A 12,459-nucleotide genomic window follows, 5' to 3' on the forward strand; every position below is an offset into this window, starting at 1 on the left:
TGTCTTCCCTGATAACACACCTGTGACAAAGGAAGGTTACTACTACAGAACCATCTTTGAAAAGTTCTTCCCTAAGGTTATAGCAGCTTTACCAGAAATGGAAACACTTTCTTCGCTGCTACAAGGTGATATGGTTGATGTCAACTTGAAGCCATCGACCATTTCATCTCAAGAGGAGCAGCAGCAACAGAGTAGCGAGATTTAAATAGAAAAGATTCATTGAATAAATAAATAAATAAACTCTAAGTTTTTTTACTTAGAAACTCTAGTGTTATTTAAGATGTATTGAGTTCAATATTTTTAGCTATGTAATAATATGACGCTTGAAAGTTCAACAAGAATATTTTGCTATGTTCTGATTTGCTCAATTAAAGACTTTGTAGTCTCAGCTAGACTTCTTGTTTCAGTATGGCATGAAATATATTAGTTACTGTTTATAAGCCTCTCCTTCTCGTCTTTAGACTATATAGGGAAATCTGACTGTGTATGAACAGATGATAAAAATATTTATAAAAAGACTATAAACAAATGCTCTCTCATCCATTCCACTTCCTATACAAGATCTTGACTTGCAGATTTTGTTCATATTCACACTAACTGACATTCTGTCTGCTGATGCAGTTTTCAAGCTAATCAATATATTCCTCTTCCAAGCCACTCTCTTGTATGATGAATGACAACGTAGTGGAGTTGTTCTACCATCTCCTACTACTGTGGTCATTTCACTGATATTTTATTCTTGAGTTTCTTAATTCAAGGGACTTGTCAGCCATTTGGGACTTATATATGTCCAACATATATAACAATCCCACTTTCTGCACCATAAATGATACATAATAAGTCATATTTAAGCCCACATTGGCAATGAGAGAAAGTCTCTGTTACCATGTTTCACTTTCAAGCCATATGGAGTTTCCTAGGGAAGAAAGGTCGCTACAGTTCAATACAGGTATCTCATCCCGTTGGGATGTTGAAAGAGTTTTTTTTGTTGTGGAGTCCTGCTTGTTAATAAGTGTGTTGATTCACATGTTTCCTGGTTCATGTCCAAAAAGGGCTCTGCAGATTTTCTGTTGTTGGAATAAGTAGATAGTTGAAATAACGACGATCTTGTTCATGCTGATTCACCTAATATTGTTTATCTGAAGATTAAGTCAAAGATATTCCCAAAGATCTATCTGCCACATTATTATATAGGTGAAATCGTCAAACTTTTAGACTTTTATGCAGAGTTTCATAATTGTTAATTGGAGTATTACTTTTCACTATTATCTTAAGTTTTGGGGGTGGGCATCTGTAATGAATCTATGTGCTCTGTTCACATCCATCAGTCTACAGTTTATCTTTTTTTTGTGTTGTTAAATAGTTTTGGTAGAGCTCCTTTGTGTGTTTCCGTTTCTCTGAAAAAGATATGGAAAATTTTGAAGCTTTTTTTTTGACTAGAAATTTTGAAGCTTTAAGGGATATGTCAGTGTCTCCTTAATGTTAAGTGCTATCAATTTCGAATAAGTACAAAAGGCTTAGGACAAATAGCAGATCTAAAGGCGACTTATGAGGTTTGTCTATGGATAGCTTTTGTGTTCTTTATTGGAACTCAGATTAAGGACCTGACTTACCAACCCCAACCATGTGTTTTAGAGTTATGCACAGCTTTTTATGATGCTTTTGTCAAGATTATTCTATTATGTATCCTATCTTACGTATGTATTCATGCAGAGATCTTCGTACTTTTTGGGTCAGGCCATGTGACTTACTTTTCATGCAAAAAGCTTCTCCGGTCTTTTGTCTTTAAACACCTTAGCCTGTTCGCTTTAGCTACTGCGCCTTCTTAAAAGCAACAATGTTATTTTGATAGGGTCTTTCAAATTTTCTTTTTGTCTTCGGCTTGATGCTTGCCGGTGAGGCAGAACGTTAAACCCAGTGGCATGGCACTTTCTTAGGCTCTGAGGTTCGTAGATGCTTCTTCCCATATTTTCGTCTAATCACTAGTATGCTCATTCAGTACAATCCTCAATAAAGCAAATGTGGTTGCTACAAACTTACTATGGTAAAAGTATTTCAAATTCTTATGGTTTTTTCGCAGGTTTTTTGAGCTATGTTGATTGGTGATATTAAAGGGACTGTCTAAGGAATATCATATTCATTCACGAAAACGATGACACAAGTTTACCTTTCCACCTTTATCACTTGATTGGTAAAGTTAATTAACATCTTTGTCATTTTTGTCTGTCAAGGTGAAATCTAGACTTTTTATACTAAATTAAGATTTGTTTACTGAACAATCTCGTTTTTTTTTGTTTTATACTTTGTAGTTGTACTGACTTCATCTCCTTTTCATAGTAAAGCTCACATTTCCGAAAAGGTATGTAAATTTTCAAGTTGTCTAGATGTTAGTGAATATTTGTGGAAATAATAAAGATATACATGAAATATTTTAACCATAATTAGTTTATTTTGAAGGTGGACCTTTGAAACCCCCTATAAAAAGCTTTTAGTGAGAAGGCATACTATGTTCAAACAAAAAAGAAGGTGATAAGGCACTACTAACTTGCTAAACACAACCAGGAACCGAGTTGAGACAGCCACTACAAATCCTTTTCGGTGCTAAACATCTTTTTATCCTACCTATTTGGAATAGATGCAGCAAGAGATGACGCTTGTTTACTAATATAAGTAGTTGGTTTATTATTAGTATAATATATACTTTTTATTTAACAGTTTCATGATTAACTTATTTATGTATATAATACGCAACAAAACACATAGCTGGTTTGCTTTATGATGCGTAATTAACCTTCTTAACTAATCTTATATGTTGATAGCTACTGCTTCTTGCCTCCGAGCTCATGGGCTTCTTATATGGTGATTTCAGTGTGGGCTTTGCTAGATTGGGTTTAGAGGTTAGCCAAACTTAAACTTACAATCTTCTAAACTTACTTTTATGTAGTGTAATTCTCTTCTAAGATTTGCAGTGAGCTCAAGATGAACTATTTGAATCTATTTTCCATGGCAGGTATATATAACCATAGAAAGTAAAATTATGTGAATGCCTTAAAGGGGCGAGGAGTGGACATAAGAACTCTTACAACATAAATGGAAAAGAGATGTAATGCTTCTTGAAACTCCTGGTAAAATAAAATTCTGAACTTCATACATATGGTATATTTTTCTAACGCACAGCTTATTCTTGAAAAGTAGAGAAACTTATTCAACAAATGACATGGGGAAATCATACGTTCTTTTGATTATCATTGATGTTCTCAATCGTAACCACGCAAGATCCAGATTGCCTCTAGTCCTTGAACAACTTGGATTGTAGGAGATACGCATTAAATACACATTCCTCAATAGTTTTCTTCTTTTTGCATACAGAAAAACATTACATATGTTATACTTCATCTTCATCTGTTTTTCTTTGTTGTTGTGGATATATCATGCTAGTTGATATCTTTAGAGCTGCTGGATGGCATATTCTTCCATTGTTAGCGTCCATGTCTTTCACTGTCTCTAGCTGTAAAACGATGTCCACGACAAAAGAAGTTCAGCCACCTAAAATGACATGTAGTGGTTGATAGTTAACGAAAAACAACACGTAAGACCACACGTCTTAGTTCATATAGTATTTGACTGACTTTTTAAACTAATGGTAGACATTCTTGTTCTTCCTTTTTATTTTGTCATGTTCTCGAGGTTTCTTGTGACGCTACTTTTTCTACGTACCAGATGCTCCAGCAATGTTGGGCGTAACGGTTGAGAAAACTATGTGCTAATTTACTATTCTAAATGAAGAGTAAGCAAGAAGATTTTGAATGGGGATTTCTTGTTTCACTTTCTGGATTTGAATAGTATTTTTGAGCTACAAAGACTAATGCCTTTTAGACCACTAGCATATAAAACTAATCCATTCTATACGTAAGCACCGTTAATTTGATTATTATTACAATAAAATAGAAATTACCAAACAGATTTCCTGTACCATCGCTGTATTCCATGTTAGTGCTAGAATGTGAACAGTTGAAAAGAGGATGTTGAAAATTATACGTATACATACGTGTGCATACTTGCGTGATGATACACGTGTGTCTGACATTTGTTGTTCGTGGTTTTACAGACAACTTTCGTAACTTGTTGGAGTTTCTTTCAAGAGCCTAAATGATGCTGATCAAATCCGAAACACGTGCATTCTGGTTGGCTCTGACTTGCGTAAGTACCAAGAGATAAGTGTTACTGCAGATGACCCTATATATATTTGTGTTTAATTATCTTGCCTTATATCGATTTTATGGAATTGTAGAGTTGGTTGAAAATTGCATAGGTTGAGTAGAGGTAGTTTCCCGTTTACATACAATAGGTAAAGGGTTAAATATGTTCACTAGCTAGTGGAAATAGAAAGTCCGAGAATTTAGACGCGTTGGTTAGAAACTTAGGAGAAGAAGCAATTCAGTTGTTTAGCTGACATTTACAACCAAGTTGTTTTTTTAAATAAGAGGAAGAGAACGGTCTAACTGACATCACATATTTCATAATTAATAGTTTTGTATGAACCTAGTGCCTTCCTTAATTCTTTAGTATTTTCTGTACCTGCTTCCTCTATATGAGACTGTGGTCCACTCTGCGAGGAACCCTAATTCAACAAGCAATTCAAATCCCTCTTTCCCCAAATTAAATTAATACTTTTGTAAGAGTTCTCGTTTTCTAAACCCCTTTGAAAGTTATCTTAGGTATATATGATGATACTCACAAGCTTAAACTATTCTAAACTCAAGGATACGTGGTCTTGGGATTATTACACTTGGATACGATGAAATGAAACCCTACACGTTAATATCCGGATGCTTCCCTGGAGTTTTTTTGTATAATGTTAATCTGTCAAGCTTCATGCGTATTCGTATGTTTATACTTGCAGTAATGTATAATGAGTTAAATGACATTATGGTATTGCGAGTCCACATAAAAGCTTCATTTTCACCTACAGTAGTTACTGTCTACACTAAAATTTCTTCTGGAAACTGACAGATTTTAATGCCCCCATTTGGTTAAACATTTTCTTGTTTTAATTTTCTATGTTTCGTAATTAGATTTTGTTTCTTGATATGATGTCTTTCAGTTTGAAACTCTACACGAAACCTGTGATCTTCACTATATAGAAGACACCGAAGAAAAGGACAAACTCAAGATATGCCATTGGCTGATTTCTTTTTTAGGCCGAGGGAGAAAGTCTTTTAGGTTTTGAAGATGGTGGAGATTTAGATAAATTTCTGCACCCACCTCTCCTCTAACCAGCTCCTCCCTAATGGTCAAAATCCATCACATCAAGCCTGTCACAATCACTGATAGTAAGTTATTCTTCTGATATTTACCAAAAGTTTCCAGTGTTACCTTGTCCTCCGAATTTGTCTGTCCATTACTATTGATCTCTTAATTTTCATCAATTGATTCTCATTGAGTGGAGTTAGAATGTCATGTTTGGTTAGCAATGTTAACACTTTTGTAGTGTTACTATTAACTTTTTGCTAACATTTTCACGCTGCTCTTGTATTGGCATTTCTTCTCGTGTGAAAACAATATTTTGCTATGTTACAATTAAGATGATATGAAACATATGCTGATAAGTTATAGTGTAGCCTGTAGGTATGATACGCTTTCACTGCTGCAGGTTTCTTCATTTGGTACCTTTTCTTACTAGAAAAGGCATATTACGGGTTGGAAATCTCTGTAAGTATCACCTAAGTTTTGCTATACCAGGACTTTCTCATGATGTGTCAAACAAGAAATTACAGTGTCATATCAGACCTACTCTGCATATTTGATACGTTATAGTTTTGAACTTTTTTTAGTTTTATCTTCTTGAAACATTCTCATTCACAGAGACAATAGCTCCTAGGGTTCATTGCTTGAATTTTGTTTGGTTGGTTACAATAATAATATAGCTACATTTATGAAAAATCCATTAATTAATTGCCTTGAAAGTGGATGATGCGTGGAAACCTATCTTGCGTGCCAGAGAAGATGCCTCTCTCTGGCCATCCTATTGTTGCCATGTGTTGTTGGCGCTGACCTTATATTTCAAATCCTTTCTCTTTTGATTTGTCTGCATTGATTAAAAAAAATAGGAGTATAACTAATAGCTTCTTCCTCCTGTCAAGTTCCTTCTATTGCCCTTTTCCTCCATCATTACCTAATCAGAGAAGATCTTTTATGATTTCATAAAAAGACGAAACCTTCTAGTTTAGTTGATCTATGTTTTTGTGTGTATTATATTTCAGCAGAAGGAAGTTTTAACCTGTATGATAGCCTCATTTATAAAAAAAAAAACGGTATATTGGGACCGTGAAGAGACCGAGCAATAACTATGTGTTGTTATTCTCCTTGACAAATGCAGGGTTTGGTACTAGGGCATAGTGATGGCTACTGATGAACTACTTCCCATTTAAAGACAAAAATAAGAGATCAATTGATATGTGTTTGACCTTTTGTCCATTGAAGACGGCTATTCCCGAGATGATACTAATATTGCTTAAGACAAGCAGAAGAATTTACATTGAATGATTTTTTTCACACTGGTAAGGGGATGCGTATGTGAGAGAGTAAAAGAAAGAAAAATAATAATTAGAAAAAATGGAATTGAAAGGTGACGTTGACATGGTTGTTTTGGTAAGCGAATAGGGAGGAACCACGTTATGAAAGGGACATGAAGAGAAAAGGGTGCTAGGTTTAATATAAATAGAAGTAAGAAGCAGTTAGTGGTTGTGAAGAGAGGAGGCAAGCGACCAACCTCAGAGAAATAACAGTATAGAGAGGAGGAAAAAAAGAAACAAAGACCGTTGTTAATTAGATACAGGAGATCAGCGAACATGGGAAGATCTCCTTCTAGTGATGACTCTGGTCTCAAGAAAGGTCCTTGGACTCCTGAAGAAGATGAGAAACTTGTCAACTATGTCCAAAAACATGGTCATAGTAGCTGGAGAGCTCTTCCTAAGCTTGCTGGTACCTTGTTATATCTTGTAAAAAGCTTAATTTAAATTTTATTGAGTCTAAGCTTCTCATGTCTCTTTCTCTCTATCTGCAGGTCTTAACAGGTGTGGGAAGAGTTGTAGGCTAAGATGGACGAACTACTTGAGACCTGACATCAAGAGAGGGAAATTTTCTCCAGACGAGGAACAGACCATCTTGAACCTTCATGCAGTTCTTGGAAACAAGTAATTAATTTTCTGATTTTATTTTATTTTATAGTCAACGTTTTTCTGTTCTTGTACTGCTTACTTATGATGATGATGATGATGATGTTAAAGGTGGTCAACGATTGCAAACCACTTACCGGGGAGAACAGACAACGAGATCAAGAACTTCTGGAACACTCATCTGAAGAAAAAGCTGATCCAAATGGGAATTGACCCCATGACACACCGGCCTAGAACTGATATCTTCTCCAGCTTATCTCAGCTCATGTCTCTGTCCTCTAACCTGAGAGGTTTTGTTGATATGCAGCAACAGTTTCCAAGTGGTCAAGACCAAACTATACTGAAACTCCAAACCGAGATGGCCAAGCTCCAGTTGTTCCAATACCTCCTTCAATCACCTTCAATGAATAGCAACATTAACAACCCTAATGACTTTGACATTCTCAGTCTCCTTAACACCATTGCCTCTTTCAAAGACACCACCACCAGCAACAGTCTCGACCTTGGTTCCTATCTTCAGGACTTCAACAGCTTACCATCTCTAAAAACCTTAAACTCCAACATGGAACCATCATCTATTTTCCCCCAAACTCCTGAGGACAATCACTTCAAGTTCTTTAATCAAAGAGAGAACCTACCTGTATCTCCAATCTGGCTCTCGGATCCTACCAACTCAACTCAGAGCATGTTACCTTCTTTTGCTCCTTCATCTGCTGTGAGTGATGATATGATTCGAAACCAATACGTTATTGAACATGTCAATAGCAATCTCACCTCTTCAAGTCAAGAGTCAGGAGCTTCAGCTTCAGCTACATGGCCTGATCATCTATTGGATGATTCCATATTTTCCGACATTATTCCCTAGCCTTCTTACGTCTTTTCTGGTGTGTTTTGGAGGAACTGATCAATATCAAATTCACGCTTGGGACTATGCTTGTTGGAGAATTTATTTGCATTATCTATATATATTGTAGGCATATGATATATATTTGTGTTGTTCATGTTGTAGAATGTACAGTATAGTACAGGTATCATAACTCATATGCGTGTGATGTTACTAATGCTTTTTAGCATATGTTCTTCTCGCCGTGTTTTTATATATAAATTTATAGAGATGACTTTTGTGCAGTAAAGGTCACTTGTGGTTGTAATTAGGGTTTTCCTTTTTTATTATTTGGATTTTTTTGTTTTAGTTTTCTTGTTTACACACATTCGAATCATCATGGATGAATTATACAGATGTTATCAAAGTTTTTGTATCTTTATGTTTTTATTACCAAGGAAATATTAAAGTTAGTCTTAGAGCGCTTATATGTCACATGTGAAGAACAGGTACGAGTTACGACCTGTGGAGACTAAAGACTACTCAAGTCAGATTTTAAATGTTTTGTGCATAGATCATTGATGAAGTTGTAGTTATGATCATGCACATAACTTTTTGCTTGGCCAAGAACAATAATGGAAGAACATGTGATCGTCTGGCCTACGATAATATAGAAAGGGCAAGTAGATATTTAATAATAAAAAATAGAAATGTGATGTCAGATCAAAGGATCTCTCTAGCTAGGTTATAAAGAAATGTTTTCACTCACTCCTTGAGTATTTAGTTTGACTTCTTTGAGCAAAGATCGAGACCGAGTGACCCGAAAAAAATCGAGTATTGTACTAGTCTTCCGTATCCAAATAGATGTTACTATCCATTTTCTTTTGCCCACTTGTTTTTATCCATGTTTTATCTAAATATTGTGGATAATTTAATTAGATTTTATTTTGATTAGCCATGATAGGATCGTATTACGTAGACAAGTATATTCTCGATGAGTCAAATATAATATCATATTCAAACCAACACGTATAACAGAAAGAGAAATCGCATTTGATATAGTACAAGATTAGTGACAAATCTCTAGTGACATTATTACGCACGACTACTCCAAGGTTGGAGTCAACGAGGACAAAAGTCAAATAAAACTATTCAAAAGAGGTAACAATCAAAACATTAGTGCACATTCTCTTAACACAGTATTCATCAAGTCAAAGATAGCTCATGAACATAAAACATGTACACACACTTGATAATTTTTACTGAAATGTTCGAAACAAAAAACTTTACAGTAAAATCAAAGCTCCCTCTGATGTTTCATGTTTGGGTCATCTCCCACCTGATAACTCAATGGCGTCTTGGTTATTCATAGAATCTTCACCCCAATCAAACCTCCTCTGCATCCTCTCGAACTCATGACGTCTCGTCACCTCCACGTTCTGCCACTCCTCCCATCTCTCCGCAAGACCTTCTCCTTCCAGCATCCTCACAACTTCAGACATCACCGGTCTATCTTCAGGGGAGCCTTGCGTGCAAAGCAAAGCCACTTGTATCATCATCTCCACTTCTTCTTTCACGTAATCTCCATCCAAGTTCTTATCTACAATCGCTCCCAACCTCTTCTCTCTCTCCAGCTTCTTCACCTGTCCAAAACAAAAAAAAAAAAGATTATGTTAATTAGTAATAAAATAAAAGGTTAAATTTATTATTATATTACATACGTGGTCAAGCAGCAAGACATCATCCTCTTCCTCCAAACGTGAAAAATCTATAGCTCTCTGTCCTGTAACAAGCTCAAGAAGCATGATCCCATACCCGAAAACATCGGTCCTCTCCGACGACTTCCCTGTAGACAGATACTCCGGTGCGATGTGCCCCATCGTTCCTCTAACCTGAGTAGTCACATTAGTCCTCCTAACATCCACCAACTTAGCCAAACCGAAATCACCAACCACCGCCTCAAAATCCTCATCCAGCAGAACGTTCGCAGCCTTCACATCTCTGTGTATGATCTTAGGGTTGCAATGCTCGTGAAGATACTCGAAACCACGCGCCGCTCCCAGTGCGATGCGTTTCCTAGTCTCCCAGTCGAGAACCGGGTCTCCCGCCTTGATCTCTCTGAGACGGTGCGCGAGGCTGAGGTTCTGCATGAAAGGGTAGACGAGGAGACGCTCTGTTTGCGTGGTGCAGAAGCCTATGAGGCGGAGGAGGTTCCTGTGGACGGCTACGCTTATCATCTCGACTTCTCTCTGGAAAGCGGCGTCTCCGCCGGGGGATTCGAAGTCCGTGAGTCTTTTGACGGCGACTTTGGTGTTGTCTGGAAGCACTCCTTTGTAGACTTTGCCGAAGCCGCCTTGGCCGAGTACGTTCTTCTCGCTGAAGTTGTCTGTGGCTAGCTGGAGCTCTCTCCATGCGAATCTTTTCAGCTGTCCGAATGCAATCCTCCTGTCCACTTCACCTAAGAGATAATAAGATGGAGTTTGAAGACTTTTTAGCCTCTCTTTATTTCACACAATTTAATTTATGATCAAATGGGGTGGGGGGGTATATGACAAACCTGCAACATCGACGAAGACGTCACGTTTGTAACCTTTATGCCTATCCCTGCAGAACAAAAACACCAAGATTCCAAAGAGGATGACTGTAACTCCGGCAACAACTCCTGCGATTATTCCAGTTTTTGGCTTGCTTGAATCACCTATTCACCACCACAGACTAGACCTCATCAGCAGCAGAAATAAAATAAAAAAATAAAAAATATGGTTCAAGTAATCGCCAGTTACCTGAACGAGCAACCTCGGAGACACAAGGGTGAGGTTGACCAACACCACCACAGTTCAAGTTGTTTCCTGTGAAACTATAGTTCATAAAAACATATCAGATCACTGCTCTAAAAGAAAAAAAAATAGATTAAGTAGTCCAGCGTACTTGTATTTTGGGATCTCAAATAGAGTTTGAGGAATCTGACCACTGAGATTATTGGAATCAAGCAGACTGCAAACAATGTGATTAAGACAAGAATGCTTTTAAGAAGATGGGGAAGCATAGACGGAGAGAACAGTAACTTACAGATTTATCAGGTTTGGCAGACCTGTGAGTGACACAGGGATAGTACCGTTAAGTCTGTTCCTACTCAATGTCCTGCTTGGCCAAAATACACAATGAATAAAAAGACACATACTCGCTCGCTCGTAGCATTTGGGAGGGCAAAAAGCTTTTTACTTACAAGAACTGAAGTTTCTTGAGATTACCAAGAGTGGACGGTATAAAACCACTCAGCTCATTATCCTCCAGATCCAAACTAGTCAAGCTAGTTAGATTCCCAAACTCTTCTGGTATTCCACCCGTTATTCCATTCCCTTTCAACGTACTAAAAAGGAAATGACAACAAGAAAAAGCTTTAGGACAGATGTCTCTCTTGTAAGATGTGTTATACGCTAGGGGGAACTTACAGAGTCTTGAGCGTTCCGAGGATTCCTATTCTTGAAGACAAGGTTCCTGAGAAGTTCATGTCTGACAAGGTACTGCAAATTAAACCATTAGATATTATAATTATTAGCTTGGAGTGTGTGAGACACTCAGACACTAGTCGAGTGATATGGTTTTGAGACTTACAGAGAAGTGACCAAGTTTTTGTCATCGCAGATGACTTGGGACCAAGTGCAAGGATTCACTTGATTCTGGTTCCAGTCACTAAGCTGATTAGGCAATGCGCGTAACGACATCCTCAGCGCAAATAACGCATCCCCTGAAAATGGGAAAAACGCAAAAAGAGTAAGGAAAGTAAACATACTTACTTCAATTCCCTCAAAGAGAGAAGACAAGTAAGAAAGAAAATGGGAATCACCTTGAGCATCTGGTGAGACAAATGACAATAAACAAGCAAAAACCAACACAGTTAAAGTCAAAGCCATCTTCTGCAAGCTCAACATCTTATCTCATGGACTGGGTTTGTTCCATCTGCAAGAAATGTTTAACAAGAGATCACAAAACAAATTTTAAAAAAAAAAAGAAGTTTCTTACTTTTAAATGGATCTGACACGTAATAGCAAATTCTCGGTAACTATGAATCAGAGAGTTTCTAAATTCAACCGAACTAGCTTAAAAAGTTAAGAGCTTTAACTAGAACACGAACCTGCTCTGTTTCCCAGAACGATTTTAATGACCGATTAGCTCAAACCCACCATGAACAAGACAACGGCAAAATGGGAAAGAACATGGATCCACAAACCTCGTACCGAAGAAAACAATCCCAAAAAAAAAAAAAAATAGGGGAAAGTAAAATTAGCAGCTCGAAAGATGCACACAAAGGGAACAGAACCAAAGAGAACAAGCCAGAAAAGGGCTAAAAGCTTTGTCTTTTCGATTTTGTGTTGTGTTGTGTTGTGTATGACTTTTGTTTGGTAAATCGGCAATTATCACTCTCTCTCGCTAATGGCGATGTCTGCGGAAAAGTCC

General features: G+C 37.1%; 2 protein-coding genes across 9 annotated transcripts; one reads left to right on the forward strand and one right to left on the reverse strand.

Annotated features, from left to right (window-relative positions):
- Positions 1-1,373: 1,373 nt before the first annotated feature.
- Positions 1,374-8,480, forward strand: LOC108840545 (transcription factor MYB92-like). Of its 7 annotated transcripts, none has more exons than XM_018613380.2 (14): positions 1,374-1,945; positions 2,081-2,191; positions 2,310-2,359; positions 2,458-2,598; positions 2,820-2,897; positions 3,011-3,125; positions 3,439-3,589; positions 3,721-3,787; positions 4,109-4,200; positions 5,105-5,333; positions 6,380-6,560; positions 6,664-6,984; positions 7,067-7,196; positions 7,290-8,480. In XM_018613380.2, the coding sequence occupies exons 12-14, from the start codon at positions 6,852-6,854 to the stop codon at positions 8,041-8,043; spliced, it is 1,017 nt and encodes a 338-aa protein (XP_018468882.2). In that variant the 5' UTR covers positions 1,374-1,945; positions 2,081-2,191; positions 2,310-2,359; positions 2,458-2,598; positions 2,820-2,897; positions 3,011-3,125; positions 3,439-3,589; positions 3,721-3,787; positions 4,109-4,200; positions 5,105-5,333; positions 6,380-6,560; positions 6,664-6,851; the 3' UTR covers positions 8,044-8,480. The 7 variants fall into 7 exon arrangements, with proteins under 7 accessions (XP_018468882.2, XP_018468879.2, XP_018468878.2 ...); XM_018613377.2 differs by having other exon boundaries at positions 1,374-1,553; positions 1,853-1,945; positions 2,458-2,897; XM_018613376.2 differs by having other exon boundaries at positions 2,458-2,897; positions 3,688-3,787.
- A 651-nt stretch (positions 8,481-9,131) lies between these two features.
- LOC108842985 (probable LRR receptor-like serine/threonine-protein kinase At5g10290) lies at positions 9,132-12,459 on the reverse strand. Of its 2 annotated transcripts, none has more exons than XM_057002825.1 (11): positions 12,186-12,459; positions 11,849-11,961; positions 11,617-11,749; positions 11,454-11,525; positions 11,228-11,371; positions 11,071-11,142; positions 10,930-10,995; positions 10,785-10,858; positions 10,559-10,699; positions 9,723-10,459; positions 9,132-9,644 (listed from the first exon to the last, which is right to left on the reverse strand). In XM_057002825.1, the coding sequence occupies exons 2-11, from the start codon at positions 11,931-11,933 to the stop codon at positions 9,330-9,332; spliced, it is 1,839 nt and encodes a 612-aa protein (XP_056858805.1). In that variant the 5' UTR covers positions 11,934-11,961; positions 12,186-12,459; the 3' UTR covers positions 9,132-9,329. The 2 variants fall into 2 exon arrangements, with proteins under 2 accessions (XP_056858805.1, XP_018471557.1); XM_018616055.2 differs by having other exon boundaries at positions 12,137-12,458.

Source organism: Raphanus sativus, chromosome 2 (genome assembly GCF_000801105.2).
Source record: "Raphanus sativus cultivar WK10039 chromosome 2, ASM80110v3, whole genome shotgun sequence".
Lineage (NCBI taxonomy): Eukaryota > Viridiplantae > Streptophyta > Magnoliopsida > Brassicales > Brassicaceae > Raphanus > Raphanus sativus.